Raw genomic sequence first — 23,929 nt, forward strand, 5'->3', positions numbered from 1 at the left:
ACGGTGGCGTAATTAACATCAAGGTCCCTTAGCGCCATGGTTTTTAACACCTGCTAAAAGCAGGTGTTAAAACCACCATGGCGCAAAGGGAACTCGGAGTATGGCGGTAAGGGATTACCGCCACCGCTCTCGTTAGCGGTGGCCGCTATCCCTTACCGCCATACTCGGAATGAGGCCCTATGTGCAGTACTGCCTAGTCAGCCTTGATGATCGTTTGTGTTTGTGATGTGGAGTGTGGGTGATGTTGAATTGGAAGTTGATGAGGTTCTGTGATTGGAGGTGCAGATTGGGTGCTTATGTGGGTGCGGGTGTGGATGGGAAGCAATGAACGTAGTGTGGTGCACATGCTACTGCCTTGCTTGTAACAAGGGTTCTTGACCTTCCAAGGCATTAATAAGACCAAATGGACATTTCAATTCTCTTCATCTGCCTTTTGCTTTGGATCCTTGGGCGAGAGATGCCCTCAGGAAAGAAAGAAGCAGCGGGCGATGGCAGAAAAAAGTAGCACTAAGAGATTAGCAATGATGAGCAGGTGGGTGTAGTAGAGGTCATGTGACCTGGATCCATTTGCAACAGCTCACAAACATCAAGAGAAAAATGTGGTGCGTGGCAGTCAATGCATGCAAACAGTTGCCATGCCGTCCTAATATTGTGTTCATCAACACCCTTTCCCTTGCCGCTTCTCTGTGTAGCATTGTTTTGGGCACAAGTTGATACTCCAGTGGCACAATATGCACAAACACCACAAACTGGAAGCTTAAGAGTCACAAACAGGTGCATAATTATCTGAAAATATGCCTGATTTAAGGGTCGCCATTGAATATTCAGAAAGGTTTTGCATATCTGATGTTGTGAACAATCTTGTCTAATGTTTGGCCTCTGTATCCGCAGGTAAGGAGAATGCAGCATGAGATATAGGAGAAAACGTTTTCTGATTGGTCTCCTTGGACTCCTCCTTTTCCTCTTCCTGTCTCTTCTCTCGGTTTTTATGTTCTTGAAACACCAGTGGCATGCAGAGGCCATCGCAAGAAGAGTAGACTTGGACTTTTCTGGACCGGAAAGGCTCTACCCAACTGGTCGGCGCTCCGCTTCTCTCACTGACCATAAATTCACCTACCATCTGAACCTCGCCACCTTCGAGGAGGAGCTTCCGTACCTACAGAGTTACAATTGCACAGTCCTGGAGGAAGAGGCTGAGTTCTGCCAGTCCCCTAATGGCAAACCCCTGCTTGTCCTGGCTGTCAAAAGCCATCCATCGTCCTCTGTCCGCAGGGCGGCCCTGCGTCGCACGTGGGCGGTGCAACGGCAGCTGTTGGGCTACAACATCAAGGCTGTGTTCCTGATGGCTACCACCGGCAGCACACGGTACATGCGGGTGGTGTCTGAGGAGGTCAAGGAGTACCACGACATCCTAATGTGGGATTTTGTGGAAAGTATGCACAACCTGTCGCTGAAAGAACGGTGTTTCTTGGAGTGGCTGCACCACAACTGCAAGGAAGCCAAGTTTATTTTTAAAGGTATTTCTGTTTATTTACATGTGGGGTCGAGGTTGCTTAAAGTTAGTTTAAGACAGCAGTACTACCCAAATCATCTTTCTAAAGTATTACAATAGCCTGGCACATACCCATTAATGCGAATCTTAACAGCACTATGTGATATTGGCTATGTTGCTTTTGTTTCAAGGAGGGAGTCGTGGGCACATTTAAATGCTTTTTTTTAATAACACATTTATGATATTTGTTTATTTCATTATGGAGCAAAGTCCCCATTAAAATCATGTGCGTTTCAGCCTTTCAACAGAGATCTGAGCCTAACAAAATCCATCCAAGCTGGGACGTTATTCAGCAACAGCAAGGCATTGTGGGTATGCAAATTAGCCCAAAGGCAAAACTTTTGCTCCAGGAAATTGTTTTAGGGGGCAGTGCTGTCAACCCAAGGCAGACAACCAGCGATGACTGCTAGGTGGCGTTGTAGAATGTGTGACCTGGTTACATCTGATTTCATCGAATCCAAAATAACTACTCCAATTACAACTGATACCAAAATAACGAAGTCCAAAATAACAAATACATTTTTTGTTGTTTTTGGGGGGGTCCCCCAAATCCACCCCTTTGTTTGTTCCTAATACTTTTCCCCCACCCTCAAAACCACTCTTCCCACTCTCAACCCCCCTTTTTTTTTAGGTTTTTTCCAAATTCGTCCTTTTGGATTCGTTGTAATTGGACTCGTTATCTTGTGATTCGATATAATCACTGCACACCGTGTGGCTTGGTTCCAAAGGATTATCCTGCTTTCACTTATCAGGTGAACGATTTTTGTTCAAGCCTTTTTCAACCCTCCATAACTTTATTGGTGTTTGGTATACATGGCCCAATGCTCCACCACAAGGCTAATAAGACTATACTGCACTGATGATCCCTAATAAGGGTGAAACCAGGCATGTAGATGTCTTGCAGCCTTGCAAAATGTCAATGGGGATAGGTTTTATCATACTAACAGGGTGGCAATCGGTACCGTATTTTATAAATATATATATTTGTAACGTTGGCTAGGAGTTACTTATCAAGAATATCAATACTAATTATTTCTAATAGTTTAGATGGTTAGTTGACATAACTCACATGGGACTGATTTGGATAAATACTGCAATATATACTGTGTCCCCCATCAATGTTTGTATGTATGTATGTATGAATGTATGTAAGGAATAGGGACTTTAAGGCTCAGAGCGCAACAGCAGCAGAGTGATGGCCAGATACAATAAGCATATTGGCCAGGAGGTGGGAGGAGAGCTAGATAAGGTTCTACTGTATTTGGACATGTAGCTCTTGTTTCTCTCCAGAAGTCACTATTTAACTGACACATAACACCCCTATTTTGCCCCCAAAATAACCCTGAGATGTGACCGATACAGCACTGGTTATCATTTTGCAACTAGGGAATTCAAAAAAGGTTAATTGAACAGGGGTCTTCATGCATGCACATGCAAACTCTGGAACACCTTCTCTGACGCCTGGCGGGTACCAAAGGCATGCGGGTGCAGTTCACAACTACAATGATGTTGGGAAAATGTGTAGCACTGTAAAGACATCCTACTGGGTGGTAGGTAGGGCAATGTGGTAGGCTGCATTAGTGCTTTGAGAACCTGTCCCTGCACTACTAAGAGTGTTAGCTGGAACGTGCCATGCACCATACCAACAGTGTTCTGAGATGTGCCAGTGGTGCATAAATGCAGGGTGGGCACCAGCTTTAGTGGGCAGTGGCGTTAGCAGTTTGGATACTAATCCTACTGCGAGGTCAGCCTGTTTTAGGGTGGGTAGGTCCATGATGGTGTCACTGACGAGGCGATAAATGGTGTTCAACTGCCCATTAGTGAGAGCCCAGGTAGGTGGATTATCTGGTACAAAAAATGGGAGGCCGCTGTGGTAACAGTTCCTCCTGCTGCACCACCTCTGCGGGACAATATAGGGTAGGAAGTTCTGAATGTCATTGTTGGCATCCAGTATGGGCTGCATGTTGGTGGTGTGAGAAACCAACGGGTGGCTCACTTGCTAGTCCACAAGGTTCTCTTTCATAGGTAGCCAGGGCACGACTATTGCCTTTGGATCCAGACCCTGGGGGTGGAACAGTGCGGGAGGATCACCTGGGTGAGGGATCTTCGGAGAGTGGGGGTGAGGCAAGCAATGGTGAAACACAGTATCCCCCCCTTTCCCGTCCCCACACCCCATCCTATTTTATAGGATCTCCAACATCCCAACTCCCTCCCTTTTTACACAAACACTAGGCAGAGGACGAGGACGACTGAGAGTAAAGAGGCTAACACTTACATATCTCATTGGAGATGTGCCATTAATCAGGTCAGGCATAGTCAGGCGCTTGACCCTAATCATATACAACTAATACCCATTAGCTCCCCCCACACGGATAAAATCCGGAACTGAGAGACACACTCTGAGCAAGGTGAGACATGGGAAGGAGTAGATCTTCCGGGGTGAATGCGAACCCACTGGAGCAGGACGACCGATCGAAGGACTAGAGTGAAAAGTAGGGAAACCCGGAAGATCCCTGCAGGAGGTTGTCTGGGAAACTGTGAATGATACGTGGAGAAAGCCAAATCCCTGACAAAAAGAAACCTGCATTGTGTTTCAAGGATGCTGGCGACCCTGCTGGGTGAACTACAGAGTTGGGAGCCGAGGCCATGCCTGTTATATCAACCTTGACTCGTGAATCAAATCCGCAGAGACAAGAAAGGAATGCACACAACCGGTGAGTTTGTGAAAGACATGAAACCCTGGTTTGTGTCGAGGAAAGATTGAAGCCCCAACAGTGTATCTCACTATTGAAGCTCGCGCGCATACTGATGAGAAGCAAAAGAAAGCAAACCAGTAATGAACCTTTAAGTTACTGATGACTGTGAAGCCAGTGTAGTGGTCCACTGAAAGGAAATAGCTCACTCGAAAGTCTCCACAAAATGTTTGTCTTGTTATAAACTGGCAAAGAAAATGAACTCTGAAATGCACAATGGTCAAGATTAACCCAGACAAAAGGGGAAGTTAAAAGGTGATTGCTTTAAGGAGAAGATGTCTTTGAACTTTTCTGATTCTAGTATGGAACTACTAATACCAAGAGACACTAAGGCAAATAACATAAGGGAGAGCTGAAGTGAAAGTCAAAATGGTCCTGCAGAGGTTTATGGTAAAGCCTTGCACATTTGAAAGTCTTCAACATCAGCAAAAGGTCAGAGCCCGACTGAGGGAGACCGGAAACATGAAATAAGTTGGGGGACGGGAACCCCTAATGTATGTGAATGAAGCTTGGGGAAAGGAACCCCTGCAAGTGCTGTGATTGCGAGGTTCGAGCCCGGCTGAGGGAGATCTATGTTGAATCAGGTACTTTTTGGTTGAAAGGTCTGATCCCGATTGAGGGAGACCTACGTGAATTATTGATGCCTTGAGAGGTCCGAGCCTGACAGAGGGAGACCTACGTGAACTTTTGTTGAACTGTGAAAGAACTTTTGGAAAGCTGGAATAAGTGACTTTAATGTGGAAGGCCAAGCGGGCCTCGACCTACGTTTTGAACAGTTTTTTTTTGATAACCGAAGCCAGAGTGTGTCAATCTGTTTACACGGGCTGCCTCACTCTATTCTGTCCAACTTGAGGAGGACAGCTGACCGTGCCAACCTTGATCCGCTATGCTATAACACTGACTTTCCTTTGCATACACATTCCCCTTTACATACTTTTTGTATAAGAGATAGGGCAGACATTTGGTTTTGTTAGTATAGGCCATTTTGATTTGACATAGACTGACTAGGGCTGGTTTTCTTAATTATTTGATGGTAGAAACTACTCTCATCATAGCTATAGGGCAACATAAGAGTTTTTCCAAACCATAAGATTTAAAAAAATGTTTTGAAAACTTGTAACTTTTGTGCCAGTGTCATACTTGTTATACCCTGCCTCCCTTACAGTGGGAAGTGAAACAGGTACGGGTGAGGCCTTTATGTACCCTTTTGTAGCCAATTTGGTTCACCTGGTCCTTTATTTTGAGCACCTGACTGCATTTATCCCCAATGATTTTTGGAGGAATTAGCATCACCTTTTGGTGTTATTTCCGCGATATCCATATTTGTAATTTGGAGAAATTACCATGTGATAATTCCTCCATCTTTAATTCTGCTGAAAAAATGATCACCACTTTTTTTAGGTAATTCCTGCAGATGCACTTCCTCTAGTGGAATTAACAATGGAGGAATTAGCACCCATTTTTAGGTACCTCTAATTTGGTTGAGCAGTAAAAATGGTGGTCATTCAGTTATCAACACTTTTCCCATTACCTCCTAACTTGTAATGAGGCCCATACTGCTATATGCTTTCTCTTTCTGATAAATATGCCACTGTCTGCTTCCACATTCTCTCTAGCTGTGCTGCTGTATTGTTCATAGTCCAGCTATTATTTGGTCCTCCTTTTCCTTATTTACTTTACCTCCTGGTTTGCCCTTTCCCCTTGGTATTCTAATGTCCATTTTCCATTACCCTCTTGATACTCTGTTTTATCTGGATCTGCTTCTCTAGGTGCCGTGCCATATGATTTTACCTTTTCCCCACGTGCACTGCTTTGATTCCACATTAGCTTCCATCTAGATGTTGTGCCATATGATCCGACCTTTACCCTATGTGTGCTGCTTCCACACGTAGGGTAAAGGTATTAGCTAAGGGTATTAGCATCCATCTAGGTGTTATTCCATATGGCCTGGCCTTTTCCCTAAGTGTGCGGCTATGATTCCACAATTGCTTCCATCCTGATGTTGTGCCATATGATCTGTAAATTAACAAGGGGGGTCCTGGGAGTCCCTCTGCCAGACATTAGTCCTGGTTACAATTTACCCAGAGTCTTTAGCTCACTATCTTTCACAGAGAAGAAATATCCCAAACATATCAGTCTTTGTCCTGCCCTGGAGCAGTCCAGCACCGAAATGCTAGGCAATTCTCCTCTGAACAAGAGTACCAACAGCAACCCCAGACACGTGTTTCAGTCTGGTTGGACCTCATCAGTAGGGTGGAGCTGTGCCTCTCTGAGAATAGTGTCCCCCCGAGTGGGACGGGTATGCCCAGACGTGGGTCCCATGCTTGCTGGGCCTAGAGATCCAAGCTACTTCTCACTGATGAGGCCTACAAGGCCTAAACATGTTTGGGGATGCTTGTGGTCTCCTGCAGAAGGGATGTGACCTAGCAGTTTGGGCTGGACTGCCCCTTCTGGGGTGCGGCCAAGCCTGATTTGCATATGATCTTTCCCCTTCTGTAATGGCTTGGCAGGCGAAGAACGATGGTCTGGAGGGTTGCCCAGAGCAATGCCAGTGGTTAAGATTGATTCTAAACCTCCCAGCCATCACCTCTTTGTTTTTGCTATGCCATATGATCTGACATTTTCCCTAGGCATGCTGCTATGATTCCACATTAGCTACCATTTAGGTGTCGTGCCGTATGAACTGACCTTTTCCTTAGGTGTGCTGCTATGATTCCACATTATCTTCTGTCCAGATTTGCCATATGGTCTGACCTTTTCCCTAGGTGTGCTGCTATGATTCCACATTAACTTCCATCTAGATGTTGAGCCATATGGTCGAACTTTTTCCTTACGTGTGCTGCTTTGATTCCACATTACCTTCCATGTAGGTGCTGAACTTAAGGTCCTTACAGTAACACGTCATGCAATGGATGGGATGCATAACTCTTACACCAAATAATAAGACAGGAAGTTTGCAAAATATCTCTCGACTGTTTTATTATCAATTTTCTAAAACAGGGAGTTACAACGGACATCAATGGACGTTCGCTTAAGTTCTCTCAAACATTTAATAAAAAACAACATTTATATAGCAAACATTTGTCATCCATGACGTCATACTACGTGGCAAATAGGAAAAATCTACGGGGAGTTGTGGTTGGACTAAGGGTGACATCTAAGTATACTTTCTATATGGGAACAAGTTACAATAGCATATCTACTATCAGGTGGACAACTTAAGCCTGCCTCTAGTGCAAGTCATCCTCAACACTTATTAAGTACACAGAATACTATTGGTTCTTAAACTATAAGGCTCTTCATTATATGGCCCTCTATATTTGATTGACACTCTCACGGTCTGGAACATCCAGTACACTAGCAGCATGTGAGATCAGACTCAGGTGCCAGGGGGTGAACTTGACTTCACCTTCTCACCCAATTAGTCCTGCATCTCTCATCACCCATGCCTTCTGCCATTCAGCCTTGTCCTTGTAGTAGCTTCTCTTCTCTGGGAATATACGTGAGTCTGGGTACATGCTTATCATGGTTCTGAACCGCATGCCCACCTCCTATTTTCATCCTCAACTCACGTGACAGGAGACCGCAATTCGGCCCATTTCATAGCCTTTAATTGTCTTGAGTTGAGTTGATAAACATGGCACACATAGTGTTCTTTCCTCATGCTTTAATGAAGGGATGATCCCACTTCTCATGTTTGCTGCCTTTGAGGACAGATAACCAGTTCTTGGCTGCTTCCAGTCTTGACATCAGGCCAAGCAGACTTTCTCGCTTCCTTCATGCTCTCGGCCAATTCTTTCCTGCGATATAGTTTTCAATTCATTTTCTCCATGGGTATGAGTTTACTAAAATTGTGACACTGATGTCCAGTTTCTATATATATATATATATATATATATATATATATATATATATATATATATATATATATATATATATATATATATATATGACGGCTTTGCCTGCAGTCTATTTGCTACATATAGCCCGCTTCTATGAACACTTATCTACTTGCGTCGCTGCATTTGTACAGTTATCAAACGGCTTGCATTTTCTGAAACACTCTTGACACGTGCAATCTTCATTCTGAACATGAAAGGTTACTGGATTCTTAATTTTGTCATCAGATTCCATACAGTCCATACATTGGGCCTCATTACAAGTTAGCCGGTCTGGATTTAATGGTGCCGGTAAAACCATTTTCCAGACCGGCGAACTACAGGTTCTATGGCCGTGTGGTGTTACACCCGCCAGGTATGACCTGGCGGGGGTTACGCACTGTCTGCAGACGGACGCGGAAACACCGGCACCATTACCACATGGTGCCAGTGTTTCCACTTCCCCAATCCCATGGAGTCCTATGGGACTCCGGGAATGGGGATTTACAGAATGCCGGCTCCGGATCACTGGGGCTGTAATGCCCTGGTAATTCCAGCAAGTCAAGAGCTGGTAAATCCCCACGAGTCCGGTGGCAGCCTGCCGTTTTTACCGGCACGGCTCCAGCCGGACGCGTAATGAGGCCCATTGTCTTCTTTAACCACTATTCTCAGTGCGTCATTCTTATCTTTGTGACGTCACCAGCTTCTCCTTTTCTGATTTTCATATTCCTTAAGGGATCTTTTCTGAGAGTTTTAATCATCTCTTCGGGCATACATCTGGTATGGCTTTCCTAATGGATACCTTTTCTCGAACATTTGATGCGGTATGGTTACAATTACTGGTGTTAAACATGGTGCAGGTTCAGGCTTCCAACATATAGGCAGTAGGGGGTGGGACTTCCTGCAGAGTCATTCGGCTTCTCCTCTACACTCCCCCCTTCTGGTTGATTCATCAACCACTTCTTCACCTGTTTCCACATCCACATCCTGATACTTTCTCTTGAAAAAGTGTTTCTTTGGAGTCCAGATTTTCATCACTCCTTTCAGGGAATCGGCTGATTTTACATGATCATCAACACTCCAGGTCATATAACTGCATTGTCCATCTGGGCTACAGTAGACCCATCATCCTACGTATTTCTTATGATTCTTTGGATACAGCAACTTCGTTCCTTCAGGTGCTACAATGTTGGCCTTTATGTATTCTTTGATTTCTTCATCACTCAATTCCTACTGCCTTCTTTGTTGTCTTCTTGCACTGTGTGATTATTACCCTGATCACACAAAATCCAAACATCACCATCACCAAGATTGCCCCAAGAAATTTGAAGATACTTGTCATCCAATATGGAACCCATGACAAGATAGAAGCAAACCAACTGTCATCTGCAATATATTCGGTCTCATCTTCCATCTTGTTGTGCAGGTTTGTCAGCAACGTTATGGCCTCTGTCAAGGTCCCATTCTCATCATCGTGAGAAGGTATGAACGTGCAACATGATGGCCCAATTTTGGCGCAAACGCCTCCTTCCATCACTGTGACCATATCAAGGACATATCGGTTCTGGAGGGTCATTAGTCGTATGTCCCTCAATTCTTCTTTGATAGCATTGAATCTCTTATGGTGGTGTTGATCTGCAGGAGCTCCCAGCGAGTGATTTGCAACCACTTTGCATTTGCCATCGTCTGGATCCCAGGCATAAAGATAGTCGTGAAGATTGAAGCAGTTTTGCTGAACAGTCTATGCTCATAGGGGATAGTATCAAAAGCTTCTATTGATTCGGCTGAGAAATAATTCTCCTTCTGTATTCAATTGAGGAATCCAGGCGATCTTCTCCTTCTCAAATGGGCATCTGCTTTTGGAAACTCTCCAATTTTCAGGTCACTCTGAGGAATCACTAACGCTGGAACATGAATGATCACTACGGAACACGTTCCTCTCCAATCTTTGGGCAGTTTCATGTAGGCTCTGGACCCACAAGCCCAATATCGATCCATTAGGACAGCTGTGCCTGCTCCCATTTTAGAGACATCAACTGTAGTTTTGCAACCTATGGTAAATCCCACATGCTTTTTTTCCTTCTCTCCGAAAGCACAGTGTCACATTCGCCAGTGGAATTATGACCATTTTAATCTCCATTGTAGAGTGAGCCAATTCCCTTGGAACTGTCCTCGAGTCATGCATGCAGCAAGGTGAACAAGACATCCGGCATCATATTCTAGAATTTCTCTGGCAATTAAAGTTCAAGCAGTATTCATGGCATAAGGTATGAGGGCACAAACGTGACAACTCTCTTTAGTAGCTCTTTCTCCTACACTTTTCATGTGCTGATACCACATGTTGTAACCCAGATGTGCTACATTATCTAAATATGTATTTATCCCCTCATTATCCTCTTCTGCGCCTCTCCTGTATCTTCCTCTCAAAATGTTTGCAGCCCATGGAAACAACTCTAACGTGGCTCTACTATGGGAAGACATCAGAAAGGGTTTTGGCTCCTTGCTAATGGGCAAATCTACAAGAGTTCCTGGCGTGGGGAGGATCAAAGGGATATCAGGCTTACTGGGAACATTACTATAATAGGGAATGGTTAACAGGAGAAACAAGAAGACACAAGTATAGTTACACATACACATATCAGGAACCAACATATTAGCATACACCGTTTTTGCCACTCTGGAGTGAAAAAACACTTTTATTCTGGCAATTGCAATAGGTCTGGCAACTGCAGTAATTCCTCTACTGTTGCTACAAGCAGTCCTTTCATTACAGGGCCATTCTTAGGATCCTGTAAAAAGTGTGGATGTCCACGTTTCTTCTTACAAGAGTAGGATAAGGTTGAATAATAAATACAAATGTAGCAAGCACACTGCGATGTGCATCTCCATTGGTCAGGACCACAGATTTAGCCAAATAGATACTCAGTGAGAAACAAATCTGGGTACTGCTCTTGTTTCCAATTATCGAACTCAAAATACAAATCAGGCAGGCTTGTGATGCATTAATGTTTTTCTAAAGTTCATTTTCAAAAATTTCTGTTACTCCTGGCAAAGATCTGCACACCTGCTATACTACCCATAAGGAGTATCCACAGGGAGTCACAGTCCAAATGCAAATCTGCATTTATTAGTTCGTAGCTTTATCGTCCTTCTTCCTCGTCATCGATCGAGTCTGCACATGCTGAAATTCTTCTTCTTGTCTTGATGCTGGATCAATAGTTGGGGGGGGGTTGCTGTCTCACCGGTGTGTAGCTTTACGTCATTTAGATGTATCCACGCTCATCTGCCTTGAACCTTTACTGCTGAGGGAGTAACATTCTCTACAATATATGGGCCATTTAATCTCATGAAGTTTCTTATGAGCACGGTATTGCCAGCAAATAACTTGGATGCTGATAATAGTTCAATAGGTTTGGTTGCTAAATGGTTTTTCATCTGTGTTCTGAGACTGACCCCCACAGCGCTTGAGTTGATCTGAAATGAGAGAGATACTAGCGGTCATACATGTCAAATATGCACGTAACTCATTTCCTAACATTTCTGCAGTACTCTGGGCATCACTGCTACTCATCGATGGAGGTGTAAGAGGCATTCTCATTCACCTCCCAGTCACCATTTCATGGGGTGTGAGGTGATGGTCCAACCCAGCCTGATTCCTTAGGGCATATAAAGCTATGGGAAGGCAATATAACCATCCCTTTTTCAGTGTTAACTTGAGTTTGGCAATCCTTTCTTTAAGGAGGCCGTTGAGTCGCTCACATATTCCATTCACTTGCGTGTGATAAGTAGAAGAAAACGTAGGCTTTATGCTCAATAATAGTCCTCTCTGTTCAAATACTTCATTAACAAAATGTGACCCATTATCAGATCTCAGCACTTCACACACTACCCATCTTGGAAAGACTTTGCACACTAGAAACTTCACAGTGCAAGTGGCATCAGGGTGTGTACATGGACCTGCCTCAATCCACCTGGAGAAGGGACACACCACCACTATCAGATACCTATATCCACTACACACCTACAGCATATCAACATAATCAATATGTAAATGCTGAAAATGACCATTCAGTTGAGGAATAACTCTTCTAATTCACAGTGTGTGCCCGGCAGTAAACTTTTGACATACAATGCAGTTTACTACATAAAATGCAATGTGTTCTAACAGGTTTGGAACAAACCAGTCTTCTGCAATTGTTGCAGCAAGACTCTCCCTAGTTACATGCGCAGGGTAGTGCAGCTGTTCAAGCATTACCTTTAACAAAGCTACTGGCATCATCGGCTTTCCAGTGCTATTCTGTCACCACAAGGCTTCCGAAGGGGATAAAGAACACCCCTTTTGTTTCCATAATTCCTGCTTTTTCTGCCGTGCACTGCCTTGAAACTCCATTAATTGGGTCATCAGTAATTTACTAAACCCATACTAATTGTGTGTTTTGCTTTGGAGAGGCAGAGGGAAACTATCATCTATAAGCTAACACAACCACATTATATAACTCGTTCTACTAATGAATTATGGTATGAATTGTTTGCTAAACCTAAAATTTCGATAAGAATAGCTACTATGCAATTTTTAAATACAGTTCTACTCACAACTTAATCCTTGATTAAATTTGTGTAGTGATTGATTTTTATTTATTGGATCTTGATTTTTTAACTATTGAACTGTGATTCTTGCTGAAACTCGGACGATGGTGCTTAATAGGCTTTCTCTTTCCTTCAAAACTTAAAAAATTCCTAAAAATGGATAAATGTGTCTCTCAAATGTAATGTAAAATAATGAAATATTGTATCTTGCATTTACATTTTAATGATTTATTTGCACAAAAAACTATGTTTTGAAAGGTTATATTAAAATGTAACCAACCAAAATAAATAAATAAATAATTAAATAAATAAACCCTTCTTGAATCACCATAACTGTGACTACTTTTTCTTTAACATTTGGGGTATCAAAACTTGAAATATGTGGAGAATATGCAACCTCTTGTCTTTCGCATCTGCGGCTTCGCTTCCACAAGAAATAAAGTCTGTTCGCTTAGTATGAGCGGCACATTTAATGACCGCTATGGCTACTGGGAGTGGTCGTGCCTTAATAAGCCTGCCCAATAAGGATGTGTGCTGTACTGGAGTACCATCCGCACGGAGGGAGCCCCTCCTTTTCCAATGCAATAGCCCTGCATGAACAGTCAACCTCACATAGGCGGAATCACTGTACACCGTCACTTCCTGTTCTTCATGTTTCTCAAGCGTGACAATACGCGCTACCAATTCTGCTGCTTGCGCCGAAATGTGAGATGGTAGTCTTGCACTAGCTACCACTTCAAACTCACCATTGCTCTATGCCTTATTACAGGTGCGTCAGAATGCCTTCCTCCACTAGTTTGATCAATTTTCGAAGAACCATCAATAAAGAGAATTTCCTCTCCCGCCAATGCATTTTCCCTTACGCACGGTATATCATCATAAAATTCAATATAATTTGCACAGTCATGCACTTGGTCATTTTCTGTCACCGGCTCAGCTACAAATGTGGCCGGGTCCACTATTTTACATCTAATAATTTTGATCACTGGGTTTGAAATTGTTACTTCGTAAACAGAAGCTCTCTGAGATGTCTATGTGCCTTTAGGTTTTTCTAAAATAGCAAACAAAGCATGTTCCATGAAAAGAGTCATAGAGCAACCCATCACAATGCTTGAAGATTTGTCAATTGTGAATGCAGCGTTTGCCAATGACTGTTCACAAGGAAAGTGTCTTTGCATAACTGGGTCTAACATCCCACTGTAATATGCTAGAGGCGTGTGGTCCTCTGTGTAAGCACTGCTGTCATGACTGTCCCATTTGTGTGCGAGAATAAGAAAAACTCCTCAGCATAATTGGTGATTCCCAAAACAGGAACTGTACACATTGCTTTTTTCAACTCCTCAAATCCCTCCTCCATCTCCTCAGTCCACTCTATTGTAACTGTCTACTTGTGCCTTTTTTAAAGCCTGCAAAAGAGGTCTTGTGTACAAACTATAATCAAACACCCAGGCTCTAACATAATTACATAGTCCCAAAAACTGTTGCATCTGTTTTACTGTATGCGGTTTTGCAGTTTTCGTAATCGCCTCAGCTCTTTCATGTGTCACCCTTTTTCCCTCATGTGAAATCAACTGTCGTATGTATAATACCGCTTCTTGACAATACTGTTGCTTCTCTTGGTCTACCTTGTATCCCTTGTCTGCTAAAATAGTCATCAACTAAATCAAATCTTGTCTCCATTCATCTTCTGTCGTGCTACAGATTAAAATGTCATGTACGTACTGTATCACAGCACTTTTCAAATCAATATTACCTAAGTCCATCTGTAGGACTCTATTAAATATCGATGGAGATTCACAATACCCTTGGGACAGCCTCGTATGTTTCAGATGAGTCTGGCGGAACGTAAATGAAGTCAGATCCTAGGAGTCCTTGTGCAATGGGATTGAGAAAAACACATTTTTCAAATCAATCACCATGAAATATCGAGATTCCAGCGGGATACTCTATCGTATCCTCCCTGGATTTGGAACTAAAGGAAACTCTCCCTCTACAATCTGGTTAATCGGTCTCATATCTTGTATGAATTTCCACGACCGTCCCTTTGATTTTTTTCACAGGATACACCGCAGTGTTACATGATGATTCTGGCGGTACCAGAATGCCTTGCTCCATCAGTGCTGAAATGGTCTTATAAATACCCTCATCAGCCTCTCGAGACATGGGTATTGTCTTGCTCAAGGTAAAATTGCTCCTGGTTTCAACTTTATTTTAACTTCTCCTATCCCTTTTAACAGGCCCATGTCATAGGGGCCTGCAGTCCATAGACGCCTTGGCACCTGGTCCAAGTCTTTGTCAAAAAATGCTGGGCGCTGCTGCATTATTGTCATTCGCTATGGGACTTCCGTTCTCTCTATCATTATCCAGTAATTGATGCTCATGTGAAACACTACTTCATCGTCTGTTGGGTCATCTCTAAACATGCCATCGTCAGTAAATAGACACCCTTCTTCGATGGCTATCACTGTTCCCCATGGTCTATCCTCATCATCTGTTCCTTCGAGCATTGCTATTTCCCTTCGTACTATGGCTGCTTCTAATTCAATAGGGATAGTATGCCCCCTTCTCCATCCATGTGCATCTGTGGTCTGAACAAGAACTCATCAGGTATCATCACCGTCTTCCCTACTAAGACAGGTAGACATGTTAATAGAATGCTTACCCCATAAAGGAAAACCTCTGGCTCAATTGGAACGCCTCGCAGAGCCATTTGCCCGGTGTATGCCAATATAAAAACGCCTACATTTAAATAGTGTATCCCAGGAGTGGAACACACAATACCTTTGTCAGTAAATGAAATCATCATGTTAAGTTTTGCCATCCAATCTCTTCCCAGTATGTTAACTGGTGTGTGTTGTGAATACAGTAATGGAACAGACATGTCACACTTTGGTATAGAGACCGGTAATCTGTCAGTAAAAGGAACTCTACTTGTAGCTCCAGAGAACCCTTGAGCATTCATGGCAATTCCCAACATTGGATATTTTCCCTCTCGTATACATGAACGAGTAGCCCCAGTATCTACTAAAAATGAAAAAGATTTGCCTCCTATTGTCACATAGACCCTTGGTTCCTATTGGGGGTCTGGTGTCACAGATAGTACTGAACACATCAAGTCAATCTGTGAGCTGTCCTATTGTGGATACATACACACCCCTGTACCTGTGAAAGGATTCCCTCCCACTACAGTGACACCCCTATTCTTGGTGTCAATAATTGTCCTGTGTTTGCATTCTGCTGTATCTGCATGGGGCGTGTTGTCATTTGCGCTTGTTACATTTGAGGTCGCTTGTGTTTGATACACTGTCTGATCTTGGGCAAACCCTTCCCTAGTTTGTGTGATATATGGTGGAGGATAAACTGTCCCCCCTCTTGTGAATTTTCCATTCTGTACATTCCCTTGAATCCCACATAAGTGTGCAATGTGCCTTACCATCCCACAAGTCCAACATACAGGAGGTGATCATCTGAATAGTCCCCGTTGGTTAAATCCTCCTTGTATATTCCGATTCTCATTTTGCACATTTTGAAACCCACCTTGATTGTTTTGAAGTCCACCCCTTCCTCTATATCCCATAACTCTGCCTTGTGGCATGAACCATAACAGCCTTGGTCCATTGGGTTCTGGTTATTTGCCTGCAATACACCCACTGCTTGCTGTATCCCTAACCCTTGTCCACTTATCAACACCGCTCCTTCTATGGCATACTTTGAACAATTTTTTCTGAACTAATTTAGCTTATTCAGCTTTCCTAGCCTTATCTTTCTTCTTGTTCTTCTCCTGCAATAGCAGGCAGTGATGCACTATTGTCAACTGTATCTCAGCCCAAAGGTTGGCTTTCATCCCCACTACTTTCTTCACTTGTCTCTGCACTTGCTCTGGCAACCCTTGATAAAAAATGTGGTAAAATAATGGCACAGTTTTTTCCCATGGCTCCATCGTTTAAAGAGTCCAATGTTACTGAATGTAAGCAATCGGATCCTCATCTTCTTTCATCTTACGTGTCATGATTGCCCCCATGTCTAATGTTTCAGAATACTGTACCCTAAGAGCCCTCCACACATCTACTGTGCAATTATTAAACAACGCTCCATTGTGCGGTGTGTTCTGTGCCGTCACACTTGAATACCCTGTTCTCTTCCATATGTCATCAGCTCTTTCTCCAATAATGGCTGCCAAGAGACCCTTAATTTCTCCTATGGCCAGTGTGTTTCCTCCTGTCATTTTTTCTAATTCGTAAATCCATTTTCCCGCACCCAATGTCAAACTTAGAAGTTTGCATCTTAAATTATCCTTATCCATCTGTGGCCATGGAATATACTGCGGCCTTGCTCCCCCTTTTTCCAATAAGGGAAACTGTGTAAACTCTAACCTGCAGTCAGCTTCCATTGTCTGCCTATCCATAGCAGGAACAATCGTTCCTGACTGTTTCCTCCCTGTTAACGCTCTGAATATGCTATAGGATCTGGCGTCCTTTCCTTAGGCTGCTCTAGATCAGACCATCTTACTTCCTTATCTGCCTGTAGTCTTCCCTTGGGGGGCACATGCACCTCCTCCCTCTTCCCCACGGAAGGATTGTCTCTCCTTGTCTGACATGTCTAGTCACCAATTAGTATGACTACCTTCTCCTTCACCTTGGTCTAGGTTCAGCTTACTTAAAGACAGGGCCCTGTGTTCTAAACAAAACTAATTTCCTTCTTCACTTTGTAATTAAAATGCAGGGGATTGCTTTCCCTTCCCTCAGCTTCCTGATTTGCTACCTCCCTTTAATTCTTAATAGGCCTTATCAATCCTATCTCCGATACTTCCTATATCGCACTCCTCTTCATCTAGTGTTACTCTAGATGCCCCTGTCGCTGCTCCCTTTAACGGAAGGAAATCTTCTATTCTGTCCCATTGTATTGGCGGACTCTGTTCCATCAGCTCCTTTTGAATGCGATTAATGTCAAGCTCCCGTTGTCTCCTCTTACGTTCTAGTTCTTCATCTAATTCTTTTTGCTTTCTTGCCTCCCTTCTAATTCCCTCCTCCTCATGTCTTATCTCTTCTCTCCTTATTCCTACTCTCCTTTCTTCCTCTTCTCTTTGCCTCTGTATTCTTTTGTCCCTTAATTTCTGCACTTCCTCCTCTTCTCTTTTACTTTCTCGTCTATCCCTATCCTCTATTGCTCTTTGCCTGTTATCGTACTTCCTTTGTTCTGCTGCCCTCTTTTCTTTCTTGTGTTACTCCTTTTGATACATCTGTTCTCGTCGCTCTTTATTCTTCCTTTTAAGTTTGTCTTCCTTCAATCTTTCTTCATATTCCCTGTCTTTTCTATTTTGTTCATCCTTTTCTTCTCTTTGCCTTACTTCCTCAATACTTTTCCCATCTAGCTTGAGTAATATCTGTCCTCCCATCCATTCATTCTGTACGAGCTTTATCTCATCAGCTTTATCTTTTTCTCCTTTCCATCTCTTAATATCTCGTTCTATTTCTGTCGATAAATTTGGTCGCTCACTTTTCTTTTCTTTGTCTTGTATGATCTTAAAGATCTCCTCTTTTCTCTTACTCACTTCTGAACTGTCACCATTGCCATACGCGGGCGGTCATAAATATTGGGTTGCTATACTCTGCCGCTGCTTTTAATTCCCTTAATGGAATCAACCCTTCGTCTTCTACATCAACACCCTACACTTCAGGTGAGGCAAGGGGAGCTGAAGGCTCAACACCTTCCTCCTTTCTCTGACTAAGCATCAACTCCTCAGGTGGCGGATCCTCTCTCGCTTTCTGGTATATTTTCCAGAGCTCTAAAATAGCTAATCTTTTCTCCAATTTCTTCCCCTTGTACGCAGTGTGCAAGTATGTGGTAATGTGTTGCAATACCGCTTTTGATAGTGATCCCCCTTGTGGCCTTGGCATGAACACCTTATCTGCCATGCCCTTTTCCCATTCTGCACTATACTGTTTGAGCTTGGGCATATGTTTTGGCAATGTCTTACATAAGTGTATAAGAGGAGTGACATCTCCCATTGTGACCAGTCTCAATTGACTGTCAATACTTACCAGACTTTATAAAAATACCTTTACCAAAAATAACAAATATGAGTGTGCTCCAACTAATCACCCCTCAAGCCTCTACCTTTTCACAGATCTCTATCTACTTCTGGATTGGTACCATACTCTTTCCTAGATAGACAATGGCCTCATTACAAGTCCAGCTGTAGCCGTGCCAGTAAAACTGACAGGCTGTGGCCGGACTTGTGAATTTTTCCGGCACCTGGCTTCACGGAAACACCGGGGTTACAGCCCCGGTGTTCCTGGAAGTCAGGCGCCGGAATATCGTTAATCCTCATTCCAATTTGAGTCCCATAGGACTCAATGGGAATGGTGATGACAGAAGCACCGGCACCGTTAATAACGGTGCCGGTGCTTCCGTGAAAGTCTGCGGGCGGCTGCCATCCCGTCCCCCAGATCAGACCTGGTGGGCGGGACGGCAGCCGCCCGCAGACTCAGAGTGTGCCGGTCTGGTAACAATGGTACCGGTAGGCTTACCGACACCGTTGTTACCGGAACGGCACACTCCTAATGAGGCCCAATATACCTTCTTAACCTTATCAACATTTTATCTCTCTTTGACACCTTAATTCAACAAAAACATATCAACAGATAAACTAGTCGACTTTTCACATTTAAACAACAGTGATCACCCTCTGTGTTTTTATCTGCCCCTAATCAATACTCTGATCACAGAGTTTAGGTTGTCTCCTTATACGGACCTGCATGGAGCCTAGTTTACTCCGATTGGAGTGTGAGACAACCTCTTCTGAAACTCCTTGAGTATTTCTATCTCTTCTCACAATTTTTCCTGTTACTCCCATTACTCTCAAAATTACCACAGCCCTTCTCCCTTAATTTGTCATTCCCCTCAGTTTACTCACCATTCGATCGCTCTACTCAAAGCCTTTGCTATCGTCTCCTTCTCTTACGAACCACTTTTACCTTCCATCTGCAAAGCGTCTGTGGAAACCAGGTAGGGATTTCGTCAAAGAGGGACCCTGCCCACTGTCTCGTTTTTCTTTCAAGAATTCTATTTTGGTCGCTCTCCACAGGAAACCCTGCGATCTTCCGGCTAGATGGCGGAGGATGCCCGATTGTCCGAAACTCTAGAGTTCGATGGGTCTTTACGGAACCATCCGACAATGCTACCAAGTGAAATTTAGGTCCTTACAGTAACACGTCATGCAATGGATGTGATGCAGAAAAACTCTCACACAAAATAATAAGACGACTCAGGAAATTGGCAAATTTGCTCTCAACTGGTTTATTATCAATTATCTAAAACAGGGAGTTACAACAGACATCAACGGATGTTTGCTTAAGTTCTCTCCTAAACATTTCTTAAAAAAACAATATTTATATAGCAAAAATTCATCATACTGCATGGCAAATAGGAAAAACCTCCGGGGAGTTGTGGTTGGACTAAGGGGCACATCTAAGTTTACTTTCTATATGGAATGAGTTGTGATAGGATATCTGCTATCAGGGAGACAACTCAAGCGTGCTTCTAGTGCAAGTCATCCTCAATACTTATTAAGTACACAGAATACTATTGGTTCTTAAACTATAAGGCTCTTCATTATATGGCCCTCTATAATTAGTTGACCCTCTCATACCATGTCTGAAACAATCCGTATTGTATTGTATTGTACGGGTATTTGGTAGAGCACGAACAAAGACCAGTAAAGGTGTCAAGGCGCTAGGTATGAGAAAGTGATGAGCTTATCCACAGGAGAGAATAAAAAAAAATGTTTTCAGATCTTTACGGAAAGACAGAAATTGAACAATATTCCGCAACTCAGCTGGGAGACCATTCCAAAGAGTGGGACCCAGAACCGAGAATGATCTTCCTCCGGCCCGAGAGCGTAGATAATGGGGGATGCACAAAAGTGACAGATTTGCTGAGTGGAGATCTCTGCTGGGTATATACCAGGCAAACTTAGATTGCAGAAATTCCGCTCCATTACCATGAACAGCACGGTGAACAAGGCAAAGGGCCTTAAATTCAATATGCTTTTTCACCGGGAGCCAGTGAAGCTGGAGAAGAAGTTCCTGGGAATTTGCTAATCTGTGGGCTTTTAAAGCCAAATGGGCTGCCGAGATTTGGAGGATATGAAGACGATGTAAAAGGAATTCAGGTTGGCCTAAGTAGATCCCATTTCAGTAGTCAATCGACCCCATGATCGAGGCCGTGACTACTTTTGCACAAGCATTTTTAGGAAGAAATGGGAGTACCTTTCTTAAGACTTTGAGTTTGGCAAAGCCCGTTTGACAGATGGTGGACACTTGAGCTGACATGGAACCAGAAGAGAGGATTTTTATGCCTAGACTCTTCAACATAGGAGCAGGTTCCGGACAGGGCCAGAGGGACAAAGGCCAGTATTCAGAGGTCCAGGGGGACTCAGGAGAGGTAGAGCCAACCAGAAGGACCTTGTTCTTGTCCCTGTTTAACTTAAGCCATTTTTCTGACATCCAGTCGGCAACAGCAGAGAGGCAATTCTTGAGTTGAGAATGGGGATCAGTGGATGAAGAATTTAGAGGAAAAAGAATTTGAGTTTCATCGGCATAGGAAAAAAATTGAATGCTGTGACTAGAAATAAGTTTGGCAAGGGCTAACATATATAAATGAAAAAGAAGAGGATAGAGAGTTGAGCCCTGTGGAACCCCACATGTCAACGTAAAAGGGGAAGAATTAAAAGGTGGAAAAGAGACTGTCTGAATATGGTTAGAAAGAAAAGATGAGAACCACTTCAAATGAACGCCCAGAATTCCAACTTCTTGAAGGCAGGCACTGAAGGAGTCGGCGATGGTCTCCAGTATCAAAAGCCGCAGAGAGATCATGGAGAATAAGAACCCCAGTCTCTAGGCGGTCCTGAAGCAAAGCAATGTCATCAAGTAGCGAGACCACCACTGACCCAGTGCCTATCCCAGGACGGAATCCAGCCTGGAAGGGGTGAAGAAAGTGGTTGCTCTCAAAATAGGCAGAAAGATGTGGGGTGGCAATAGCTTCAAACAGCTTCATGATGGCAGGGAGAAGCGAGATTGGCCCATAGTTAGCAGCCATAGCAGGATATAAATGAGGCTTTTTTTAGAAGAGGTGAGGTAACTGCATGTTTAAGGGAATCAGGATGTGTCCAGTAGAGAGGGAATGATGAAGAGCTGAGGTAAGCAGCAGGACAAGGCTGTGAGGAAGAGATTACAGAATTTGCAGGGGAATACGATCTGCAGGAGAGGCTGATTTAAGTTTGAAAAAGGTAGTAGCCACCATAGCATCAGTCACTGTATTAAACTGAAAGGTACTGGAAGAGCTCAAAAGGGGAAAGATCTCAGGGGCAGTATCAGAGCTCCGTCTATCAGCATTAATCTGCTCTCAAATTTTGCAAATCTTTTCTTTAAAAAAGAGTGCAATTTGATTACAATGTTTTTGATTATGAAGAGTGGGATTGGGAATGCGAATAGGCGTGGTTAGTTCCTTCGCCACCCGAAAATGTTCACAAGAGGAGCAAGAAGCGTTCCTGATTCAATCAGAAAAATATTGGGCTTTAATTTTCTTCACTAGCAGCACTTAAGCTCAGACCCGGGTGCCAGTGGGTGAACTTGACTTCATCTCCCCACCCAATTAGTCCTGCATCTCTCATCTCCCATGCCTTCTGCCATGCAGACTTTTATTTGAACTTGGCCTTATACTAGCTTCTCTTCTCTGGGAATATGCGGGAGTATGGGTACATACTTATCACAGTTCTGAACTGCATGCCCACCTCCTATTTTCATCCTCGACTCACGTGACAGGAGACCGCAATTCGGCCCATTTCATAACCTTTAATTGTCTTAAATTAATAAACTTGGCACTCATAGTGTTCTTTCCTCATGCCTTAATCAATGGATGATCCGGCTTCTCACGTTTGCTGCCTTTCAGAACGGATAGCCAGTTCTTGGCTGCTTCCAGTCTTGACATCAGGCCAAGTAGCCTTTCTTGCTTCCTTCATGCTCTGGGACAATTCCTTCCTGCGACACAGTTTTCGATCCATTTTCTCATTGGGTAAGAGTTTACTAAAATTGTGACACAATGTCCAGTTTATTTATATATATATATATATATATATATATATATATATATATATATATATATATATATATACATACACACACACATAATGTAGGCTGCAGTCTATTCGTTACACATAGACAGCTTCTATGATCACTTAATCTACTTGCATTGCTGCATCTGTACAGTTATTAAATGGTTTGTATTTTCTGCAGCGCTCTCCACACATGCAATCTTCGTTCCGCACATGAAAGGTTACTTGATTCTAAATTTCATCATCAGATTCCATACGGTCCATACATCCTCTTCTTCAACCACTTTTCTCAGTGTGTCATGCTTATCTTTGTGATGTCACCAGCTTCTCCTTTCCTTATTTTCATATTCCTTCGGGGTCCTTTTCCAAGAGATTATAATCTCTTTGGGCACATATCTGGGTGCTATGTGCTGCTATGATTCCACATTAGTTTCCATCACGATGTTGTGCCATGTGGTCTGAACTTTTCCCCACTTGTGGTGCTATCATTCCACATTAGCATCCATCTAGATGTTGTGCCATATGGTCTGACCTTTTCCCCACTTGTGGTGCTATCATTCCACATTAGCATCCATCTAGATGTTGTGCCATATGGTCTGACCTTTTCCCCACTTGTGGTGCTATCATTCCACATTAGCATCCATCTAGATGTTGTGCCATATGGTCTGACCTTTTCCCCACTTGTGGTGCTATCATTCCACATTAGCATCCATCTAGATGTTGTGCCATATGGTCTGACCTTTTCCCCACTTGTGGTGCTATCATTCCACATTAGCATCCATCTAGATGTTGTGCCATATGGTCTGACCTTTTCCCCACTTGTGGTGCTATAATTACACATTAGCTTGCATCTAGGTGTTGTTCCATATGATCGTTCCTTTTCCCTAGGTGTGCTGCTACGATTCCACACTAGCTTCCATCACGATGTTGTGCCATATGGTCTGACCTTTTCCCCACGTGTGCTACGATTCCACATTTGCTTCCATCTAGATGTTGTTGCACATGGACTGACCTTTTCCCTACATGTGCTGCAATGATTCTGCAT

General features: G+C 43.3%; 1 protein-coding gene and 1 long non-coding RNA gene across 2 annotated transcripts in view; one reads left to right on the plus strand and one right to left on the minus strand.

Moving 5' to 3' along the window:
- LOC138567660 (uncharacterized) overlaps positions 1-23,929 on the minus strand; it is a 176,326-nt gene that overhangs the window by 138,610 nt on the left and 13,787 nt on the right. The gene's annotated exons all lie outside the window — the stretch shown is intronic.
- LOC138567653 (beta-1,3-galactosyltransferase 5-like) overlaps positions 1-23,929 on the plus strand; it is a 79,470-nt gene that overhangs the window by 47,163 nt on the left and 8,378 nt on the right. Inside the window, exon 2 of the mRNA XM_069646127.1 lies at positions 892-1,517. Within this exon, the coding sequence (XP_069502228.1) occupies positions 908-1,517 (610 nt within the window). The 5' untranslated portion in view covers positions 892-907. The remainder of the gene's footprint in view (positions 1-891; positions 1,518-23,929) is intronic.

The sequence above is a fragment of the Ambystoma mexicanum genome, chromosome 1p, assembly GCF_040938575.1.
Source record: "Ambystoma mexicanum isolate Mex_15411 chromosome 1p, UKY_AmexF1_1, whole genome shotgun sequence".
Lineage (NCBI taxonomy): Eukaryota > Metazoa > Chordata > Amphibia > Caudata > Ambystomatidae > Ambystoma > Ambystoma mexicanum.